This window comes from Hevea brasiliensis, chromosome 15, assembly GCF_030052815.1.
Source record: "Hevea brasiliensis isolate MT/VB/25A 57/8 chromosome 15, ASM3005281v1, whole genome shotgun sequence".
Lineage (NCBI taxonomy): Eukaryota > Viridiplantae > Streptophyta > Magnoliopsida > Malpighiales > Euphorbiaceae > Hevea > Hevea brasiliensis.
The window spans coordinates 62,096,739-62,120,345 of NC_079507.1; the positions used below are offsets into that span (position 1 = coordinate 62,096,739).

Here is a 23,607-nt window from a genome sequence, read left to right on the forward strand (position 1 = left end):
AACATGATGGGATATCGCCCAATTACAAGGACAATAGCCAAAAAAACCTGCATTATTTTGCATTATATGGGCCATGAAACATCATTTATTGCGTGTCATTCAACTCCTATGCACACAAGAGTTTTTTTTTTTTTTTCTTGTCTTTTAAACTATATAATTAGTTAATTAATATTATATATGTAGTACACGTTGTGTGCAGACTTCTAGAGGACTTGGCTCCAATGTTGAACAGAAAAATTAATGGGTAAGTTCAAAAGGGTTTGTGTCTTCTGTGGAAGTAATTTAGGGAATAAAAAGATCTTCAGTGATGCAGCTATTGATCTTGGAAGACAACTGGTTAGTTTCTTTCTTTCTCTCAAGATTGAGCATGTGCACACTCATCATATGCCAGGTGAATTCTGGAGCTTTTAGAGGATTTATGAAAATGGTATAAATTTTTGCAGGTGGAGAGGAAGGTGGATTTAGTATATGGAGGAGGGAGCTTTGGGTTGATGGGTCTGGTCTCTCGGACAGTTCATAATGGTGGATGTCATGTTCTAGGGTAAGCTAGAAGACCATAATGGGAAACATATGTTATATGGAATGACCCTTTGCCTGATCTGAGGGTAAACTTTGTTTTTTTTAATATATATATATATATATATGAGGGTAAAGCAAAATCATTACATATCTCTCTCCATAAGTTAATTTACATTAATTCTGTTTTGTTTTTTTAATTATGCTGGTTTATCATATTTCATGCCTTCAATTTTGTTTGTTCTTTTTTCCTTTTTAATTTGCTAGGGTTATCCCAACAGCTCTTATCCCACTAGAGCCAGAGGTATGAATCTCCCCCATATATTACTACCACTGTCTTCTCCCTTCTCTCTCAGTCTCCCTCCTACATGCATGTGTACCAATGATTTGCTCTCAGATTTCAGAACATACAGTCGGAGAAGTGTTGACTGTATCAGATATGCACGAAAGAAAGGCTGAGATGGCTAAGAGAGCTGATGCTTTCATAGCTCTCCCTGGTCTCTCTCTCTCTCTCTGTCTCTCTCTCTCTCTCTCTCTCTCTCTATATATATATATATATATATTATATCTTTTGCTTAATTATTTCTCGACTCTATTGACTCATATACTTACGTTTTTTTCTTTTTTGGTCATTTTGGGTTAATTAATTAATGAAATAAGGAGGGTATGGAACTTTGGAAGAGTTGCTTGAGATGATAACATGGTCTCAGCTTGGAATCCATGATAAACCAGTTAAGTTGTAGCCTCCCTTTCTCTCTTTCTCTTCCAATGTCTATATGTTTATCTTGTTATAATTATATGCAACTTTAACATAACATAAAATATGTATAGAAGGCTTAAAAATTATAATATGATGTTGGATATCGTCAGCTAATATATAAGTTTTTGATTAGTTATATATACGTATTTTTCCTAATATCATAGACTATGCTTTATATATACATTCATCATTTCTGTATATGTATTATTCAGAAGGTTTTTTATTCAATAATTATTCTTTAAAGGAGGATTTTTTCTTTTAATATACTAATTATTTTCATCATTAACAAGTTGAAGCACATGTAGAGGAAAAAAAAAAAAAGGTACTGGTAAAGAAGAAATATTTTATTGGATTAATAATGAAAAAAGAAATTGTATAGTTTTCTATCTAATAGATTAACAAGGGACACTCTTTATATATATATTTTTTTGTATATTTTTTACAGGAACTTTTATTTAAACTCGGTTCATCATTGATTCTAAGATAATCAGTGGATCATAAGGTCTAAACAAAAAAATCTATTTTTCACTATAAATTCTTTTTTTTTTTAAATAAAAACTCTTAAATTTATATACTATGCATATTCATAAATTTCATATTTGGAAGTCATATTTTATATTTTTGGGAGATAGTTTCTTACAAATTTTCTCTCAAAAACATTAGAAAAGAGAATCTTATTGAATGAATAATGGAAGAAACTTTATTCAACTATTTTGTCCAAAAGATTAACAAGAGACTATTTACATATTACCATATCTTATATTACTAATTAATGAATAAAAATATCCCTCAATGAATAATTATACCCACAATCACATGATTATGCAACTAACTGTTAAAAAAATCTGAAATCATTAACAAACAAATAAATATATAATTTGTCAGCTCATAACTCCATCATTATACAGTCATTTCAAAATGATGGATTTCAATTTTTTTTTTAAATCTCAATTTTCTAATTTATTTTCCAATTGGAAAATGCAAAAAAAAACATATATTTATATTATGTACCTGTTAAGAAAACTGTGACAGGGATGGCCATGACTTACATTTAATTAAAGCAAACTAATCATATTATATCAATTCAACGTATTTCTTTGTATTTGTATTTTTAAAACAATTAATTTGTTTGTGTTAATATATATATATATATATATATATATATATATATATATATATATATATATATATATATATATATATATATATATATATATATGATTGATCACATGAAAATCAATTGATGGTACCCCTAAACATGAGGTCTTGTGCTGTTAGCCAACTACGTGTTACTCACCTGGTTTTAAAATAGCAAGAATTTAAGTGTTTTTTTTTTCTTTTTTTTGTTTTCCGTTTTACAGAGAACACACAAGACAGACACAGAGACAGTACAACTTTTGATAAATCCATGAAAAGAATTTAAGTGTTACTGATATTATATTTGGAATTTCTTAGTAATATTTCCAGTAAGTTCGTTTCATGTGTAAACCACCTTATGCACATAAAATTTACCTTTCACATTTCGTTATCTGGTCACCTTCCATATATGCATTGTTGACCAACCCTCCTTCCCCCATCTCTCTCTTTCTCCAAAAGTCTCTAAAACTGGGTTAAAAAAAACAGGTCGGTCTCTTAAATATAGATGGGTATTATGATAGCTTGCTTGGATTGTTTGACAAAGGTGTAGAAGATGGATTCATCAATCCTTGCGCGAGGAACATTGTCATTTCTGCAAAGAATGCTGGGGAATTAATCCAAAGGATGGAGGTACTAATTTTTCACTTTAGTCTCATAATCCTTTTTCATTGATTTTTTTTTTTAAAAAATTACGTAAATAATGACAGACGCATCTTTTGATAAAACCATAACAATTTTATCAAAAGCATGTTTAAGTCTTATATCCCACACACAAACGTTGTCCACAAACCATATGAAATTCCAAAGTAGCAATGCCATTTTTTTTATTGATTAAGCTCCTATTGAAGTTAAAACTTGGCGTCATATGCCAATTTTCTTATATCAACTCCTCTTTTGAATCTGTTGCAGGATTATGTACTTCGACACGATGAAGTGGCACCAAGTAGTCATTGCTGGATAATAGAGAAAGCAATGCAAATCTGTAGCTGTTTTCTCTCTTGATATATTTGTATGGTGTGTGCAAGCCAAAAAAGGGTGAAAATACACAACATTCTATGTAGTAAATAGGCATTAATGCTATTTATGGAAGCAAACTTTGTTAATGGGAGCCATATTCTGATTTCACACGGTAGGTGTATTGATAGTTGGTGTGTGAACTAACTGCGTCTGCAAATGGTGATCTTGATTGAGCCTTGAAGCAGAGGAAATCCTTCCAATAATATCCACATCTTAATCAAGCTCAAAAAGTTAAAAAAGGAAAATGTTTTCATTTCTTTTTCTATTCAAAAACAACTCCAGCTTGAACGTCATTGATATGTCTGGCACACAGATTTTAATGCACCTGCAAGATGAAAGAAAACAAAAACAGAAAGGGAAAGTCCTTTCAGTGCAGAAAAGGGAAAACTGGAAGAACACAGCTGCAGCCGGTAGGTTGCTTGTATGGCATTCGTCCACAGCTATAGCAATGCACATTTATTGTTGATTCAATTTGAAAAAAAAAAAAAAAAGTGCACTCGGAGAGCATACACAAAATGGAAGGAACGAAATTGATCCATTCCTCCTATGTTGGACCACCGACCAACTACATAATTGCTATCTTGGCCAGACAACCAGCATATGAAAACTCTACTGACATCAAAAAATTTGCGCAAAAGAGATGAAAGATTGTAAAGATCTAGTTCAGAGATTCACATTATAAAATTAAAATATATATATATATATATATATATATATATATATATATATATATCTTCAATTCAAATGAAAAGGACCAAAAAAAAAAAATCAACGCAATGAACCTAGCATGAACAGGGAGCAGAGGCATTTTAATGAATTCTGAAGAGTAATGTGATTGTCTTATACCACATATGGTGTACCACAATTGTCAATGCATCTTAAAGTATGGAGGCTCAGCATTCGGTTTAAACCGAACCGAATCGAATCTAATCAAATTAATCGAATTACCATATTTTAAAAACCGAACCAAAATGAATAAAAAATCGAATCAAATCGAACTACTATATTTCGGTTTGATTCGGTTCGAACCGATCGATTTTTGAGTTTTAATGAATTTTTTAATTTAGACTTGATTTTCAAATTATTTGGTTTAATTTTAATCTTGATTTTAACTTAATAACCATTAATCATTGAAATTAAACAGTTTATATATATATAATTATATATAATTCATAAATTCCTATAAAAATAATCAATTTAAAAATCAATAAAGCAATTCAGTTCGGTTCAGTTCAATCAATTTTTTTTTCTTTAAAATCGAACCGAACTGAACCGAAATAACCAAAATTCTTAAAATGCAAAATCGAATCGAACTGAATTAAGGCGGTTCAATTAGATTTATTCAGTTCAAACCAAATAGTGCTCACCCCTATCAATAAGCCAGGCTCTTAATGCCGGTAAAATTATTATAGAAGACTATTCGTCATAGAATTGTGGTTTGTGAGGAGTGTCAAGCGTGTTTAAGAAAGGTTAACAGTTCAGTGACCCACAAAAGGGACTCATCTTTTTCAGGTCTCAATGGAGATGCCTTTCTCTTGATGAGGCATACTAAGAAATTCTCAAAGATTCTTTTATTAATTTTATCTCACATTTCTAGTTCTCTTGCTACATACGACATTTTCCTGCTTAATTCTCCTATTTTTTACATAAAATTGTTCTAAACCAAAGGGAAGTAAACAACATAAAAGGGGAAAGCCTTCAGTGAAAATGAAATTGTGCATGTTGTTGTAAGAGACAAATATGAAATAACTGATCAATTCTAATCACCACCTTCAGAGAACAGCACTTACTGTACATTTTGTAGCTTTTCAAGGTCTTCCCTGATCGTTGAAAATTTAGATATAAAAATCTCAATTTCAGAAGGGCGAGGGAAATCATATGTAATCTTAATTTAATTTTTCTCACTAAATTATGTTCACAAGTAACCGGGCCATTGATAGAACATTAATGAACTTTGAAAAGAAATCATAAGAGAAAACAGAATGAAGTACATGAAAGCATAATTTAAGTATATGATACAAGAGTAAAGAGATCAGAAATAAAAATAGACCACATTTGTTCACTTCAAACAAGATGATAAGAGCATAGAACAAAAATGCAAATTTATATTACAGATATAGGTTTCTCTCATGACCAACTGGAATTGCCAATCAATAGAATAAAGGAACAAGGACATACACAAACTAGCCAAAAACGAGTTCAGCAATATAATTCTGTAACTGAACCAAGAATACAAGTGATGTGAATCAATTTACGAAAAAGTAAGAAGTGGCATCCAACCTTGTCAGCATGTATTGACCCCATCCTTGCAGTCACTGGTCAAATTATAAAATGTTTCCACACGTGTCTTTGCCCTGTAAAGAACTTCAGTGTCCACTGCAACTCTCATGTATCCATCAAACTCAACTGGCCATCCATGATTTAAAAGCATTGTCTCATTGTACCAATCACTTGTATTTCCCCACAATGCCTTGTAATCATCAAGCAAATGAACCTTAAAGTGAGATCTTAATTTATCAAAGTAGTTGTAGAATGGCTCATTGGTTGCAATATACAGATTCCTCCAAGGTTGAATAATCCCTTGAAGCTTTGCAACGAGTGCATCGGGAGAAGTATCAGCATCCAAATGAGGCCAAAGTTCCTTATTTTGTGCCTTCTCTCCTCGAACCACATGAACTGCATCAAAATCCCAGTCCATTTGCCCACTGATCTCTGTAACTATATTCATCAATCTCTTTGATTTCCAAAGTGCATGCCATGGCCTCTGAATGTACTTTGCTGCTTGTCCTTCACACACTCTGTACCAATAATTTTCTGGCTCGGGAGCATCAAACTGCCTCCATATAATTGTGCTCTTATCTTTCTTCAGTTGCACTGGCATCACCTTATGGGTCACAACCTTCCTGACTGGCACTTTCTTCTTATGGGCACGATCCCATTTCTTCCAATCTCTCAAAAACTCACTCTCTTCTACAATTGATGCCATCTCCTTAAGATGTTCAAAATCAAAATAATACCGAAAATCCTTCCCCTCCTCATCCTTACCACTTGGATTATAACTACCCGCCAAGCATATGCTCAAATCCATCACAAATGTCCTGTTCAAATACATAGCCTCCCCTAATCCACACAAGAAACTCCACATGTAATGGTTCATTCCCTTACAATAATCCCCTCCTCTTGAGTAATACAAGTACCTCCCTTTCCTAAAATTCATTTCAGATCCCAAAGTTGGGATTGTGTCGTTTATCTCCTCATCACGAACTGATGGTGCAATTTTTGGACTTTTTCCACCACTCTTAGTAGCATTAACTTTAATCCTTTGCCTCCTTGCATTAATGCCTGAATGCCAACCACTTGCGTGCACAATTTTATAAGTACAGTTTTCCCCATTTCCAAACTTAAACCTCCTAAAGTCCCTATACTTTCTCCATGACTTTTCTTTCTTGTTTCTAAACTTCCATGCCACATCACACTCATCTGGCTTTGACCCATTAACAGGAGTTTGATATTCCAAAAACACTATAGACTTGAACCATTTCAAATTAAACTTCTCAACTGTTATCAGAACCCTCGGGTCTGAGCAATTCACAATCTGCAAATTCTCACAACCAGATGACTTGAGGGTCATGTTGGTGACCTTCTCCTCAGATTTCTCAATCACTTGCTCAGTGATTGGTTCAATCGCTAAAGCAGGTGGTACAGCAGGGGCTGACACAGTTTGTAAATCCTCACCAGTTTTGAGGATAGAATTGTCATTTTTGAAGGTGGCATTTTCGCTCTGAGTAAAGAGTTTAGTAAGGGCAGGAGCTGATTCCAGCCATGGATCTGGAGGTTGGTAAGTGATAGCAATAACTGTGAATATCAAAACCGAGAATACGAAAACTGAGAAACATAGGTTGCTTATTAGCTTTATCAGGTTTTGCCCTATAGGCTCAGTGGCTGGGTTAGTCTCTTTCATGGATTCTTTCTTTTGTTTAACCTTTAAGAACCAAATTCTGAAATCCACCCAGATCTTGAATTCAATCTAGAAAACAAATAGAACCCAACACAGGTTTACTTATAAAAAATTCATTCATGGGTACTTTTCATTTCTTCAAGAGCCAATGCTGAAATCTTGAAATGAGCCAAGAAACTAGAGTAAAATCTAGGAAAAGAAAGAGAAAAGGACAAGAATTTAACTTACTCGGAATTGAAATGAAACTGTAGATAGATGAGATCTAATGGAATTGAGCAGAATTTGAAGAGAGACTCTAATGTTAACGTGTAGAGACGAAAGAGCGGAATGGAATGGCTTTGGGTAGAAGTGAAGCAAAAGGTACGTGAAAAAAAATTGTCTCAACTGGAAGTGAAGAAGGGTGAGTTGTAGCCAGCAGTGCTGCAGTGGGCTCTGGTTAACGAAAAATCATGGTAGTTGCCACGTCACAATCATGGCTGATGATGATTATAATTTACAACAATAGCATTTTGATAACTAATTATTTAAATAAAAATTCGTTTAAATATTAATTTAAAATGTATTTTTAAGTATATCCATAGGTAAATTTTAAATTATAAATTTTAATAATTATTAAATTTATCAATAAATTTTGAAATTTTTTAGGATTTTTTTTTCTAGTTAATTTTTTTTTTAATTTTTTGTGTGAGTGAATTAAGAAAGCCTAACCTCTTGAAAAATAAGTTGAAAACAACTATATATTAATTGTTCCTACCTTTTTATGGGGAAAATAAACTCTCATGACAAACACAAAACCAAATCAAAATCCAAAATTTGAAAGTAGCAATTGTTGGAAGGTTGCCATCAAACCAAAATTGAAAATGACAGCAGAACTGTAAAACAATGACTTGTGAGTCTACCCAACAGAAACTGGATACCAGTTTTCAATCCAATTGTGTTCAAATTAAGTATAGCTGTTTATGTCAAATTAAATTTGTTGAATATTAATGTATATTATCTTGAATTGTATACCAACAATGACTCATATTTAAATAAATATTAAATAATTAATTTGTAAAACATAGAAGTTATAAGAATAACATAAATTATCATAATATTCTATTTTTTTAAACATAACTCCTTATGACCTAAACCCTGCTAATAACAATGCATGAACCCTTGGTCAGCCTGTTCAAAACTCTAGTCTTCACATGAGGGGAAAAAAATTCAAAACCATAACAATTACTCCTTTCAATGCATTTTTTTTTTTTATCAAAGCATGCCCTGTACAATTATTCTCGTCAGTACACCAGTGGATATTCCACTGATATCAAATCATGCCTTCTGCAATTATCCTGATCTCTGGAAAATGAACCTACTTTTACCATTATTTCCCATTCAATCACTTCCAAAAATGGCTCTCCTATTTGACGAAGTCAACATCTCTCCTCCAGCCTAAACACGGAAACATAAATAGAAACAGAGATCTTGAGGGGCCAAGCCCAAACAAATCTTTAGCCACCAGGTAATTTATTGCTCCATAAATGAAATAAAGACAGCTGCAAGACCTTTTGTGTGGTGTGCACCCTATGTTGTATAAGCTGTTTTCCCAATCATTCTTATTAAGACATGGAGACACAGATGGTATTTATCTATAATCTGCACCAACTGCTTCAAGGATAGACTTGAAACCATCCCTCCGTAAACATTCAGCCAGTTCAGCCTGCAGCAAATTCACAAGATGAAACACAAGCTACAAGAATAAATCTACCAAGACACAAAATGAAGGATCCACATTTTGCCCATTAAAATATATGGCAGTAAAACTTGGACAAATAAATTTCATGCTGGATAACTGCAATGCTAGTTGTGTTAATGCATCTAAATTTTAGTTTCAAAAAATCTACTGTGTTGCAAAACTTGAGCAGAACAGTTGACGAACACAAAGGCTTCAGCTTAAATTGAGGAAGTTCATAAAATTTACAGTGCTGCACACTAGAAATTTCTACCTAAGCTGAAATGGATGCTAAAAATTTCTGCTTATGCAGCTCATTTCTGTTTGGAAATAAGGAAGTTTCAGGCATGCACTCATGTGTTTTAGATTTTCCACATTCTAGAACGGCCAAGTGATGAAAAGAAATAGTCTATTTTCACCTTGGACAGTAATCAGCATTCGTTGGCCCAGTAAAAAAAATAAAACACACACACACACACACACACACTAGAACAAAACTTAATCCAGATTCTCCAGTCCTGCTACAAGACCAAAATTCACGTCACATCTGCTTCTTATATTTAGTACCTTTAACTGAGGAATTAGTGCAGGTCCACCATAGGCAAATGCTGTATAAAGCTGAACAAGAGTAGCTCCACCTCGTATTTTCTTGTATGCATCCTCACCACTGAATCAATGGTTTATAAACAAAGTTCAGAACAATTAATTCATAAAACTGTTGTCACATTCATGACCAGATGATGGCAATGATGCAGATGTAATTTAAGATTTTACCTGCTAATACCCCCACAACCTATTAAAGGAATCTTTCCCTGAGAACAATAAAAATACACACTGTCAAGAAAATATTTGTAATGTTAGTTATTAACTACTACAGCAGAAAGAATATTATAGCCACTTTCCAAAATGTATCCAACCATTGTACTCATAAGATATTTGCATTTTTCACAACAATTTGAGGTGAATTCTTCAAAGGCTTTAAAGTAGAATGGCTAAGGGCAAAGACGAAGAGAATAAATAAGAAAGAACTATATATATGTGTGTGTGTGTGTGTGTGTGGTGGGGGGGTGGGGTTGGGGGAACAACCCCAAACCAACCCTTTTTTACTTCATTCTACGCAATAATGTAATACAACACCCATATACAGGCACCAAACCATTACAAAACAGAAAATGAAATGTTCAAATTCTATAATGATAATTTTCCAAAAAATACTAAATATCAAACCAAATGTTAATTCTAAGTTACATAAAAAAAGTTCAAAATAATTTACTCTCCAAAATTTTAAAAAAAAAATCTAAAATATAATAATTCTAAAATTTGGGTGTCATCCTCTATTACTTTATGCATAAAATTAAAAGGTTCCATGGTGGATGACAGAAGAAAAGGAATCTAATGAACAGTTAGGAGGAGAATCTGTCTATTGGTGCATGTGTATCTAGATGGGTTTATGTGTAAGTATGCATATAGAATACATGCATGAATGTGTGTGTGTGTATGTGTGTGTGTGTGTGTGTGTGTGTGTGTGTGTGTTTCCATATATGTGTGTTTGCCTGAACAAACTTGGGCATCTCTATCATCAGGATTATTTATTGGAAGAGAAAAAAGGTGAGGCAAATTCTTTGGCTATTTTGAAACATTAAGAACTAGGAAGTATCGAAATTTGAACACATTTGACCACAAGAACAAAACAGCAAAACAACTGAGAGTTCCACCCATGGTTGACTATTGACTAGTTTCAGTAATCCAGCCACAAAATAATCAATCCATTATTATGTTGATACCAAAGCTTGAGGAATAAGAACTTAACAAATAAGAGTCATAACAAGAACAGACAGCATACCCTTGTCAAAATATACATCTCTTTTAACACATCGGTAGATAGATCGAATAGAGGCTTGCCACTTAAACCACCTGCTTCCTCAGTCACTGGGTAGTTCCTTACTGAGTCTGGCCTTGATATGGTTGTATTTGATATAATCTATCCACAAAGCAGACAAATTAATAGCTGAGTCAATTAGAAAACAATAAGGTTGTATTTCACACTATCCTTACTCCACAATCACTAAGTTGAAATTGAAATAGCAAACAATAAAATACACTGGCATTGTGACTATGTTAACCTTAAGTCCATTATTGATAAGACTGGATACAATACATATATTATTTTCTTTTTAGCATAATGTTCTGGGATATCAAAGAAATAAATTTATTCTACTGAATTCAGTCAAGGATAAGAATTTCAGGGAACGAATTTATATATAGCATGCTTAATGATGTGCATCATTGAGTGGAGCCAGCACTTTCGACACATGCAGATAGCTTAATTTCATTGATAGTTATTGTCAATCGCAATAACCTGATAGTCATCTAAATGCCCACTCTTAAAATCCACATGTAGTCCCTTCTTGACATGCAAACTGACCAAAGGAAGAAAGTGATATGCAACAGAGAGAAGATGGGGCATACAGACTACAGACAGAGAAGAAGATGGGCAATACATGACATTAAGACATTAAGATGGAACTTTAACCTCTATACTACATGCCACGGAATATACCACGTTTTGCATGCCATGGACTATACCACGTTTTGCCTACCAAAAATATGAGATTTCCATGCAAAGCTACTAGAAATTTCAAAACAAGGAACTACTAACCCATGTAACATGCATTAAAACCCTATCAACCATACTAGCTATCAGCATACATATGGATATAATTGAAAATATTAACCAGAAATGCTTAGCCCATTTGAGAGAATCAAGATTTCCAAAGACCAAAGCATCAACACTTAGAGATATAGACAAAAGTGGATTTTATTCTTGATGGGAAAAAAATGTACCAGTCCATCCAAACGGAGTGCAAGAGCAACCTACATACACATAGAAGAATTATAAGAATGCAATATGTGGAAATAAAGAAAGATATAAAAATAAGAGCATTTACGCACTGCTGCAATGTCTTCAAGGTCTTCCTTGGACAAGTCAGGTGCAATCTTCACAAGCAAAGGAGGTGGGCCTTCCTCGCCCCATTGCATTTCATCACGAGCAGCTTGAACCTAGATGAAAAGAACGAGTCATAAACTTGATTTAGCATCAGATCATAAGATAAAATTAAAACAAGGAAGCAGGAAGTTCATGCTCAGAACTTTACATCTTCATACCTTCTTCACAAGGTCCTTTAATTGTTTTCTTCCCTGGAGCATACGCAATCCAGGAGTATTGGGCGATGAAACATTAATAACCTAAAAGAGAAGCAAAACATATATTATCAAGTCAAACAGCGTATAATTCCTTTCCATCTGAAAAAAAAAAATGCTGAAAAGAACCAGGCCTTGAAACATTGGTATTGATGTTTTAAAAGAAAATGAAAAACATGATAAAAGAGGGTAGCAGAGGACATCACTTGTAAATGCTTATCTTTGATTGTAGGAAGGGGGTATTTTAGTAATTTTTAGCTCTGCTGGAATGGGCTGTGCTAATAAGTCTAGCCAATCAAATAAAATATGGATATACAATCTTAAGTTAGGAATCTGTCTTATAGGAGTGAACTACACATGCAACTAAATTTAATTTCAGTCTATCAAAAAAGATATGCTTGTAATGAGTTATTAAACATTTTTTTCATAGAATAAAATTTTTGAGTTAAGATTTTGTATTGCAATTCTAACCACTGACCTTATAAAGTGAGAGGCTTCTTTACAAAATTGAGCCCTAGATCCTATTATTATAAGACTAGTAATTCTAATCTATTTGCCTAACTTCATCTGCAACTGCAAAGATAAATCAAGTATGCATTTTATATTTGAGCTCCAATTTATTTAAATCCACCAAACACCTAAAACCTAACCACAAATCAACGAAGATCCTTCCCTAGACATACTCTATGAATAACTTTATAAAAGAAATTCAATTGTTAGACAAACGGGCATCTCCTTTTAACGGTTCTAGACTTCATTAATAGTAATTTGCCTCCTACTGTACCACTAGTAATCAATATGCATATGAATAGATAAATCCATTTAACTTCCCACTTTAGGCATAGCTATGTTTGAAAAGTGTCTTGTGCGATAGTTAAGTTTAAATGGAGAATTGCAAATAAGATTGCCTAGTTCCTATATAAATTTTACCAATAGCATTCATAGAAGGGACGTAAAATACGATGGAGAAAAGGAAAATTACAAAATGCCCTGCACAAGAAAAAATGAACAGTAAAAAGTCTACCAAGTAATCAGCATACTGGGACAACGTATGAACCCCTTGTACATAATCTGCGGCAGCATCTTCACTGGTCTTGTTCTTTCCAAGATTAACCCCAAGAATGCCAGGTCCAGCTTTGCCTCCATGTTTCATGCCATCACTTGGGGAAGATGAAGTGCTTGAAGTTTCATCCAACATTCTCTTTCCATGCTGTGCACCCAATCTCTTTGCAACAACAACAATGCCTTCACTATTAAATCCACAGCGATTGATAATCGCACTGGCCGTAAAGATCAGACAAGAGTAAAAATCAGAGCTAAAAACAATTTCAAGACTCTATACTACTAAAATTAGAAACCATTACTTTCACAATTCTAAGAACCAAATTTAGAAATTTCATAAATCCAAGCACCTCCTAACACTGGCAAAATAATAAGAAGCAGCATTCTCACCCTTCCTTACGCAATCTGAAAATCCGTGGTTTTGGATTACCCTCTTGTGGAACAGGGGTAACAGAGCCAACCTCTACAAAGCCAAAACCTAATCCAAGCAAGCCTTCAATAGCCTCAGCATTTTTATCAAAGCCAGCAGCAAGACCTATAGGGTTGGAGAACTTCCTTCCCCATACATCCAATTCTAAAATAGATGGGTCAGACCTCTTCTCCCTCGGAACCCAACCACGAGCAGCAGCTGATACAGCGAATCTATGAGCAACCTCAGCATCTAGGAGGGCAAAAAATGGATTCACTAGTTTTGTTGCATTGAATAGCCAACCACTGCAATTAATAGATTATTAAGAATAAGTTCATATCCAAGTATAAAGAAAAGAAAGCATTTAGGGTAAACTTCAGATAGAACCAAAAAAATATATAAATTATATACATAGAATCAGAGATTTGAAGGGAGTACCAGAAAGTTGCTTCATCCACAGTACTTACGTAAGCTCCTCCAGCAATGACGAATCCTATGGTGAGTCCCGTCAAAAGCCTTCCCTAAAGTTGAAAGTAAGAAAAGATTAGAGAATCAAATAGTCAAAAATGACAGAGAATGTGCAATCCAAGATCATCTCATAATTTCAGTGATTCAATCACTGAAACTTTCATTATCTATTTTTCACAAATAAAGTAAACATTAGAAGATGAAATTGCAATATCAGGCCCTTTCTTGGTTTCTAATAAAGGAGGGAGCGTGTACTTACTTTTCTGGAGAAGTGAGGGATTTTAGGAGGAGCTTCTGCAACAGAAGAACAGTGTCTAACACCTCCAACAGGACTTGAAATTAACCTTTTGTACAAAACATCTCTCAATAATCGCCTTGTAGCCCTTACAGCCATAATCAAGAACAACCCAATCTAGTAAAATGTGTCAGACAAAGGCTTTGTGCTTTTTTTCTCAGTCAAAACTTGAAAGAAAGGACAGGAGAAGCTTTTGCTAGAAGGAGAGAGGAACAGAGGAGCTGCTGTTGGTGTCCCAGAATCCCAGGAACCCCTATTAGTTGCACCCTTTGTTCTTTGCGAGGGAATGCCCTTGTCTTATCGTTGTGAGTGAGATTACCATAAAATGGATCACAGCCAAATCCATATGTCTGCCATTTTCCAGGTCTATCACAACTTTTCAGTTGGGCTGATCTAGCTTGACCTAGGTTAAAAAATATAAGACCCATCAGAACTCAGACCAAGTTGCGACGGATGTAACCTCGGGTACTCACAAATTTGAACTACCCAAATCCAAATGAGTTTAACATCTCGACCAGCCGAACCCATCCCTAACTCAATTAGAATTCACCCCCTTGCTATCCATCCACTTTCCCAAATCCAATTGCTATGCCCACATACCACTAGAACCCACCCCAACCAATTTATTTTTTTATTTCTTTTTTTACTCAAATTCAATCAAACGATGTAAGCAATATACTTACTTAAAGCCAAAACAAACTTTTAAAAAAATCTATAAAACTAAGAAAATTCAAGACTCTATGAAATCAAATAAATAATTAATTATAATTAGAATGCAACACAATCTAATTCATCAAATAAATCATGAAAGAATTCATAAAACACAAAATCTCTACATATAATTACACCATAAACAAAACTAGTTCATACAACCCATCATTTGTAGTTCAAAAATTCAACAAAGTTTACATATATTCTGCCAGACAATACAAGCTAATTGCAAATTTTTTTTCATGCAACAACAAAGCCCAAATTGAAACACAATACTAACACATATTATGTAATCTCTCGCTTTTTATCTTCCCAACCTAATCTTTTCAAGCAATGTCTTAGTTCCACTTAATATTTCCTTCTGTCTCAGTTTCATTTAATATTTCCTTCTCTTTTGCCTTTTTCATTTTTGGGTTTCTTTTCTACCTGTTAACATATCCTCCCTGCCATTATAAATGATATTTCTTATAAATTACAATATTAGGTTCTTTAGAATTTTAGCAGTTCTATTTTATATCAAAATGAGAACGTGTATGCTAAATATTTTCAGTAAAAAATTCAGTTGCCATCACAGAGAATATGTTTGTGAACTTCAAAAAATTATAGGAACAAAAAAAAATTCAAGATATTTAGATCTAGACTTTTAACACTAGGGATTACAGCCACATCAAAATATCAAAATATGTGAATTTTATGCAGTAGCTTTAGAACTTCAGCAGTTGGATTTGACATCGCAAGTAAAGCCAATGCCTAGTTCATCTCCGTTCAATGACTTACCGAACAAATAAATACAGAATCAATTTAAGTCATGGAGGAAGCTAAGTCATCTCAAATCAAAAAAAGGGATAACTTTTAACTGGAAAACTCACCTGACCAAGAAGTATTAGTCGAAGCGACTTGGACAAAGAGAGAAAGGTGGGCAGCTAATTAGAATTGCTTTCCTCCTCCAGTTCAGTCACAGCAGTCTGCCTCGATGATGGCTTCAAAGTGGTGAACGACAGCGTCAGCCACAGTAAGGAAGAACATCAATGGTAAACGACAGCAATGGTGAGGTGAGGGAGAACATACCCGATCGACGTCAATGGCTTCGAAGTGGAGAAGAAAGCGAGGGCGACAGTGAATGATGATGAAGGAGAACGGCGGCGGTGGCTAATAGGTGTTCTGACGCAGTGTCTTCGTACTTCCTCGTATCCACTTGATACGAGATTTGAAGTAAAGCACCAAATCAAAACCAATGTGATCAAGCAAACGACGTAGTTTTGGATGGTTAGAGCCTTGAGAGAACTTCCGGGAACTTTCTTTCCTTTTCTAAATTCAGGTTAACTTTGCTTAAACTTAACGGAGAAAATTCATAATATATATGGGAGTTTATTATCTTAAACAGGCTTTATCATGAGTTTAGATAAAATTCTCCCATATACATTCATTTACTCATTGTAGTTTAAATTTTTTTATATATATTTTTTAATTTTTTATATAATATAATAATATTATTTTATATTATCTGTAATAGCAAATTAAATTTAATTATTTATTAAAATTATAAAAAATAAAATTTAATAAATATATTACTCTAATCAATTGAAATATTACAAATAAAACACAAGAAATAAAATTTTTAATATATATTACTTTAGTAATTAAAATATTATAATTAAAATACTATAAATATGATATAGGAATATGAATATTCTGATTTTATAAATTAAAATTTATTATTTATTAAAAGTTATTTTCAAAATAGTTTTAATTTTTTTAATAAAATTATTATAGTCTATTTAAAATAAAGATTGAAAGGTAAAAATAAATAAAGTTATTATAGACTATTTAAAATAAAAATTGTAAAGTAAAAAAATATGTGTTTTATTACTTGACTTTATCTTATTGCAATAAAAATTTTAGAACTAACAATTTTTTATAAAATCATTTTTTGTATTTTTTAAATAACAAAAATAATTAGCTATAATTATAAAAATTTTAAAAAATATATTTTTTAATATTAAGCCTTTAAACTATATATTATCATTTACCATTAACAAAATTGTTTATGAGCTAGGAATTTGATATATATAAATATTTTTTAAAATAAGATTTACAATAAGACTAAGATTTTAATATATTAATTATTATTTATCATAAATTAAAATTTTATAAGATAATTTGATTATTTTGTAGATTATTCCATTCATATTTTATTAGAAAAAGAATTCAACACTATAAGTAAAAAAATTAGGTTCATTATTGAATGAATTTTTATTATTTATTAATTTACATATAATATATTATATGTAATTTAAATTAAAAATTATAAAATATTGAAGTATTTAATATATATATATATATATATATATATATATATATATATATATATATATATATATATATATATATATATATATATGAGGTAAATATATTGATGAAAAGTTAAATTATATAATTTAAAAATATATAGTTATAATTATATATCATATATTAATTTTATTCTTTAATATAATTCTAAATACTTATATTTTTATATAATTAAATTAGGTTAAAAAACAGAAAAAAAAAAATAAAAATCTTTATGTCAATCATCAATTTTAGTCAAAACTTTTAATTATATTAATTTAATTATAAATTTTTCCAAACATTTTCAATTTTAATAATAAATTTAATTAAAAATAATTAATTCACTAATTAAAAAAACAATTCAAAATTTTTTATTTATTATTAATTTTAGCTGCTTCTTTTAATTTTATTAATATATTCAATAATTTTAATAATTTTATTAATTTAACAAATTTCACATTGATAAAAAAAATAAATGAATAATATATCTCACATTATTATCTAAATTTTTTTTTCTTTGTTTCTTTTTACTTTTAACTTTAATTCACATATTTCCTACCATTTTATCTAAACTTTAAGGAAAAAAAAAAGAAAAAAATCAAATATTAAAATAAAATATGAATAAATAATAATAAATATAATTATAATTTTTAAAATAATAGATAAATTAATTGAAATAATATTTTTTATCAATTTGAGAATAATTGTTAAAATTGATGTAAAAATAAAAAGATTGGCTAATATTAATAATTTATGTAAATATTTAAATTACTTTTATCAATTAAATAATCCAATTAGGCTAATTGCTAAAATTGAAATTAATATCAAAATTTGAGATTAAATTGATAAAATTAAAAGGTTTGGTTAAAATTAAAGAAATTTATAAAGGTTTTTATTTTTTTAGTCATTTAACCATTAAATAATAATATAGAATTATATAAATAGATAAAAAGTATTTAACTTTGATATTATTATTTTCTATTATATTTTAATATAAAATTAAAATTTATTTTCATTTTAAACAATTATTTATCAAAATAATGAATATTTTTTTATGAATAGTTTTTAAAATTTTTAATATATTTATAAATTATAACATTTTATTGGGTAAATAATAAAATTAATTTGAAAATAGAGTAATCAATGAAAAAATTCTAAGCAATTTTTTAATTTTATTTAAAATTTTAGTTGATTTTATTAAAATTATAAAATTAGTGCTAGTTTTATTCTATTTACTTAAATTAGTCAAAATTGAAATACAACTAAAATAATTTTTCAATAGAAATTATTTTTTAAATTATTGTATTGCATAATTATTTGAGAATATAAAATTATTTATTTTTATTATTAATAAAAATAAAATAAATGAAATTTGTTTATATGTAAAAATAAATTTTAAGTTTGATTAAAGTTATATTTTTTTCAATATAAATAATTAAAAAAAGTTATCAATTTATAACTAATAATGTGGTTTATCTATTTGAATTAGATCAAAAATCATATTCTTAATTTTAATATGTAGTTAATGCTAAATTTTTATTTAATTTTTTAATTATATTAATTATATAGTTAATTTTAACAATAATTATATATATTTATTAATTTTATTAAAATAAATTAACAATTTTCAATAATACTTATAGGATTAAGAATTATAATATATTTTTTAGTATAAGTAGATTATTATTAAAATAATATTAGAATTTTAATTTGTATTAATTGTTGTAATATTGAAAAATGAAATTATTAATCATTTAGTGGCAAACATTTCGTCACTAAAAATTATTAGTAACAATATAAAATATTGTAGAATTTGCATTATAAAGAATTTAACGACATATTTTCTATCATTAAAAGATTAGGGATGATAATGTTAAGAGGCATTAATTGCTAAAATTATTGGTGATTATTTGTTTGTCTCTAATAGTATTAGTGATAAATTTATATGAATTAGATTATGTTATTATATTTAATATACATTATTGGTTATGAATTATTTATTTGTCATTATAAATACATTTTTTATTTTTTTTAAATAATAGATAGATTAATAATAATTTTTGTGTTTTATTTATAAATTTCTTATTTTAGTTAATTATATTTTATAAAATTTTATATTTAATTGAAGTTAGGTATAAGTAGATTAAGAATTTTAAACTTATATAAATGCTAAAATTTAAAATTTAAAATTTATATAAAATTTAAAATTAATTAATTTTAAGAATAAAAAGTAATTTAGACAAAGTTAATGTTCTCCCTTTCTCTCATATATTTATATATAATATACATAGATCATGCTACTAAATACACCAGATTCCTGTCTATTAGTAGCCTCCAAGAATTGGGTTTTGAGAGAGAGAGAGAGAGAGCAGAAGTCCAATTAAAAAGCATGTAATAGCATTCCATGGGAGCGTACTTGGGAGTTAAGTGTCCTCCTCCCTGAAAATATAATTAGAATTTTAAAATCTAATAACAATGAATTTATTGAAATATAAATTAAAATTGAGTGATTATAAATTGAAGCATGACAATCATATTAAAATGGATGATGAATTAAACAATTAATCAACATGAAAATAAATTATTTTTAAATAAGGTTTTAATTTTTTTTTCCTTACTTTCACAGTCGCATATGTTAGACTGAAATTGCCATTTTCAAACTTTCTTGTGTATCCGTACAACAAATTTAAGCAAAACATTGTTAATTAGATATATTTCAATACAATCATTATCCTTAATAATAATGATAATTACCCTGCAGTTTCATTTTGAACAGACCAAACTCTCCAGCTCTCAACCAGGTCCCAGCCAATGTCCATGTCATGATCACCACTGTCAATCATGAGAAAATAAAGCTCGTAATAACCAGGATGGAATGATAAAAGCAGTATAAATTCTTAAATAGTCCCCAAAAATAATCTAAAGAATAGAGTAAATATTAATAATAAACTCTTAAAAACTATCAATGAAGCCTCGATATAATGGTAAACTAATTAAAAAATGAATCTGATCAGTCAGTTAGCTCATGATTATACCTGTGATGTTGGTGTTAACTGAGATTTTTGTGATATGAAGCCAACACTCTTCAAATCTTTATCGTAATTTACACTATCCACTGTTGTATTACACGGTTGCCATCGGGTGGCCGTTGTTCCCTGTTAATCATCAAAGATTATTATTATTATTATTATTGATGAGAATACACTTCATTACCTCCTGAACTTGAAGAGCTTTCTTCACACCCCCAAGATTCACCCAGATGTTGGCCACCTCGTGATTATATTTCTAATAAAAAGCAAACAAAATTGATCTTACTAACCATTTTACGATACCCGATAAGCTTTAGCTGCCTGGTATTGGAATCGTTTCGACTTGGAGCCCTGCAAAACTAAAACTTAAACAGTTTATGTTGAAAGTACCCGGCACCATGGCATGGGAGGAGCATCAGAAGATGAATGAAGATTTGTATCACCAGATGGTATGATTGAATATCTGCAGGCTGGGTCCAAAATGTGTGCTGTATTTATATTGCCGATTAGCTGCAACAACATTCAATTAATTGAGTGTTTTAAATATAATTATTAATGCAATTATATATGTAATCAATTAATTAATTAATTATAGCAATTATAATTTATATTGCGAAATAATGATATTTACCATTTAATAGAATACATAATTTTAAAATTATATATAATTTTTTAATAGAACTAAATGGGATGGAGTATAGGTACATACCTTATGAATAAATTTATTGAGGTTGGATGCAAAGATGAAGTTGTTTGTGTTGTTATCTTGGGTAGTTGGGTCAGAAACCCAGTGCCAATAGGTCCATCTAAATATAATATGTTCATGAACTACAAAACCATCACATTAAAAAAAAAAAAAAAACATTCATGTTTTGCTGCAAATAATCAATAGCCTCTATTTGCCATAAAATCAAATTATGCATATCACCTTTGGTCCGAGCGTACTCATTATCAATAAGTTGTGGCAATGTTCCATCAAATTTGTAGCTCAAATCAAAATTCAAGGGACCTAACATAACAATCAATTTGTCATTATGGTGGGCACTATTCGGTTTGAATCGAATAAATCAAATTAAACTATCTTAATTCGATAATTCAGTTTAATTTTTAAGATAATTCAGTTCAATTCAGTTTTACATTATAAAAATTTCGATTATTTCAGTTCGGTTTGATTTTGGAGAGAAAAAAAAACTGATTAAACTAAACCGAAATGAATTATTTTATTAATTTTTAAATTGATTTATTTTTATAGATAATTTATGAATTATATGTAATTTTATATATATTAATTATTTAATTTCATTGATTAATGACTATTAAATTTAAATGAATATTAAAATCATATCAAATAACTTGAAAATAAAGTCTAAATTTTAAAACCCATTAAAACTCAAAAATTGATTGGTTCGAACGGAATCAAAACGAAATAGAATAGTTCGATTTGATTCAATTTTCATTCATATCAATTTAATTTCTAAAATATAATAATTTTATTAATCTAATTTTAATAGTTGAGAATAGAATCGAATAACCAGCCTTATTTGCCATCTATTTATTTTCTTTTTTTTTTATATAATTTTTTTTAATATAAAAACTGAAACACCATTCTCATAGAAGAAGGCCCATAGACTACAGCAACCAGGACCCCCACTAATCCAAAACAAGATTGGGTCAGTTGAAGGACCTCTCCGAGACTCCACAAAATAGTAAAATAGTTGCGGCTTCTCCTCATTCACACCCACACACCTACACAAACAATAATTATTTTTTTAATGCTATATTTTAATACAATAAAAAATTATTAGATATAAATATACCTCAATTCAACTCAACTCAACTAAGTCTTTATTTAAAAAATTTGGGATCGGCTATATGGATTCGTTTTCTCCACTCTAAACGATTTTGGGTTAAATCCTCAGAAATGTGTAATGCTTATAGGTCATATTGTACTACTATTCTCAAAGTCAATTTAGGTCTAATCATTCTTTTCTTTCTATCCTCTAACCTAATGTGCTCTACTTATCTAACTGGAGCCTACGTATGTCTACGCTTCACATGACCAAACCATCTAAATCTCCATTCTCTCAACTTATCCTCAATTGGCACCACTCCTACCTTTTCTCTAATACTCTCATTATGGACTTTATCTAGTATAGTATGACCACTCATCCATCTTAATATTCTCATCTCTGCAACTCTTATCTTAGACGCATATAACTCCTTCAGTGCCCAACACTCACTACCATATAACATAGCCGGTCGTATGTCTGTAAGGTAAAATTTTCCTTTCAACTTATTGGGAATCTTGCGATCACATAAAACTCCCGTGGCACGTCTCCACTTCAACCATCCGGCTTTAATCCTATGACTAACATCCTTCTCACATCCCCCATCTACTTGAAGGACTGAGCCGAGATATTTAAAATGATTACTTTGAGATAGTACCACTCCATCCAAACGAACTCCTTCCCTATCACCAGTTTTGCCTTCACTAAACTTGCAATACATGTATTCTGTCTTCGTTTCACTTAACTTAAAGCCCTTTAACTCTAGAAAAACTTCTCCAAAGCTCTAGTTTTCTATTGACTCCTTCTCGCGTTTTATTTATCAGAACAATATCATCCGCAAACATCATGTACTAAGGAATACTCTCTTGTATATATTTCGTCAATTCATGTAAAACTAATGTAAAAAGGTAAGAGCTTATAGCTGATCCTTGGTGTAATCCAATTGAGATCGAAAAATCTCTTGTGTTCCCTCCCACTGTGCGCACAATAGTAGTTGCTCCTTCATACATATCTTTCAACATTTGTATGTACTTAATAGATACCCTCTTTTGTTCTAACACACTCCATAAGACATCTCTTAGAACACTATCATAAGCCTTTTCTAAATCAATAAAAATTATGTATAGATCTTTTTTCACATCTCTATATTTCTCCATCAAGCTTATAATGAAAAAGATCACTTCCATAGTTGAACGACCGGGCATGAAGCCAAAT

General features: G+C 30.5%; 3 protein-coding genes across 7 annotated transcripts; 1 reads left to right on the top strand and 2 right to left on the bottom strand.

The window, feature by feature from the left end:
• The first annotated feature begins 111 nt into the window (after positions 1-111).
• Positions 112-3,525, top strand: LOC110638276 (cytokinin riboside 5'-monophosphate phosphoribohydrolase LOG1). The gene is made up of 7 exons (XM_021788779.2): positions 112-336; positions 444-541; positions 784-820; positions 914-1,013; positions 1,177-1,247; positions 2,900-3,043; positions 3,323-3,525. The coding sequence occupies exons 1-7, from the start codon at positions 241-243 to the stop codon at positions 3,413-3,415; spliced, it is 639 nt and encodes a 212-aa protein (XP_021644471.2). The 5' UTR covers positions 112-240; the 3' UTR covers positions 3,416-3,525.
• LOC110638275 (uncharacterized) lies at positions 3,492-7,790 on the bottom strand. Of its 3 annotated transcripts, none has more exons than XM_021788775.2 (2): positions 5,711-7,790; positions 3,492-3,755 (listed from the first exon to the last, which is right to left on the bottom strand). In XM_021788775.2, exon 1 carries the CDS (start codon positions 7,389-7,391, stop codon positions 5,715-5,717), a length of 1,677 nt encoding a protein of 558 aa, XP_021644467.2. In that variant the 5' UTR covers positions 7,392-7,790; the 3' UTR covers positions 3,492-3,755; positions 5,711-5,714. The 3 variants fall into 3 exon arrangements, with proteins under 3 accessions (XP_021644467.2, XP_021644469.2, XP_021644468.2); XM_021788777.2 differs by lacking the exon at positions 3,492-3,755 and adding an exon at positions 4,023-4,039; XM_021788776.2 differs by lacking the exon at positions 3,492-3,755 and having other exon boundaries at positions 5,447-7,457; positions 7,617-7,761.
• A 648-nt stretch (positions 7,791-8,438) lies between these two features.
• LOC110638284 (dihydroorotate dehydrogenase (quinone), mitochondrial) lies at positions 8,439-16,526 on the bottom strand. Of its 3 annotated transcripts, XR_009144108.1 has the most exons (14): positions 16,317-16,526; positions 16,118-16,228; positions 14,502-14,940; positions 14,213-14,295; positions 13,756-14,079; positions 13,328-13,583; positions 12,268-12,348; positions 12,055-12,162; positions 11,947-11,976; positions 10,946-11,083; positions 9,877-9,914; positions 9,670-9,769; positions 8,936-9,090; positions 8,439-8,822 (listed from the first exon to the last, which is right to left on the bottom strand). XR_009144108.1 is itself a non-coding variant. In XM_058136050.1 (13 exons), the coding sequence occupies exons 3-13, from the start codon at positions 14,634-14,636 to the stop codon at positions 9,016-9,018; spliced, it is 1,368 nt and encodes a 455-aa protein (XP_057992033.1). In that variant the 5' UTR covers positions 14,637-14,940; positions 16,123-16,228; positions 16,317-16,525; the 3' UTR covers positions 8,439-9,015. The 3 variants fall into 3 exon arrangements, 2 of the variants coding, with proteins under 2 accessions (XP_057992033.1, XP_057992032.1); XM_058136050.1 differs by having other exon boundaries at positions 8,439-9,090; positions 16,123-16,228; positions 16,317-16,525; XM_058136049.1 differs by having other exon boundaries at positions 8,439-9,090; positions 16,317-16,525.
• Between the last annotated feature and the right edge of the window lie 7,081 nt (positions 16,527-23,607).

Coding starts and splice junctions, on each gene's coding strand:
- LOC110638276 (XM_021788779.2), top strand. CDS start 241: ATGGGTAAGTTCAAAAGGGTTTGTGTCTTCTGTGGAAGTAATTTAGGG. Junction 821..913: donor TTATCCCACTAGAGCCAGAG/GTATGAATCTCC, acceptor ATTTGCTCTCAG/ATTTCAGAACATACAGTCGG. Junction 1,014..1,176: donor TGCTTTCATAGCTCTCCCTG/GTCTCTCTCTCT, acceptor TAATGAAATAAG/GAGGGTATGGAACTTTGGAA.
- LOC110638275 (XM_021788775.2), bottom strand. CDS start 7,391: ATGAAAGAGACTAACCCAGCCACTGAGCCTATAGGGCAAAACCTGATA.
- LOC110638284 (XM_058136050.1), bottom strand. CDS start 14,636: ATGGCTGTAAGGGCTACAAGGCGATTATTGAGAGATGTTTTGTACAAA. Junction 11,977..12,054: donor ACCTTGAAGACATTGCAGCA/GTGCGTAAATGC, acceptor ATGTGTATGTAG/GTTGCTCTTGCACTCCGTTT. Junction 9,091..9,669: donor CACTAATTCCTCAGTTAAAG/GTACTAAATATA, acceptor AATTTGCTGCAG/GCTGAACTGGCTGAATGTTT.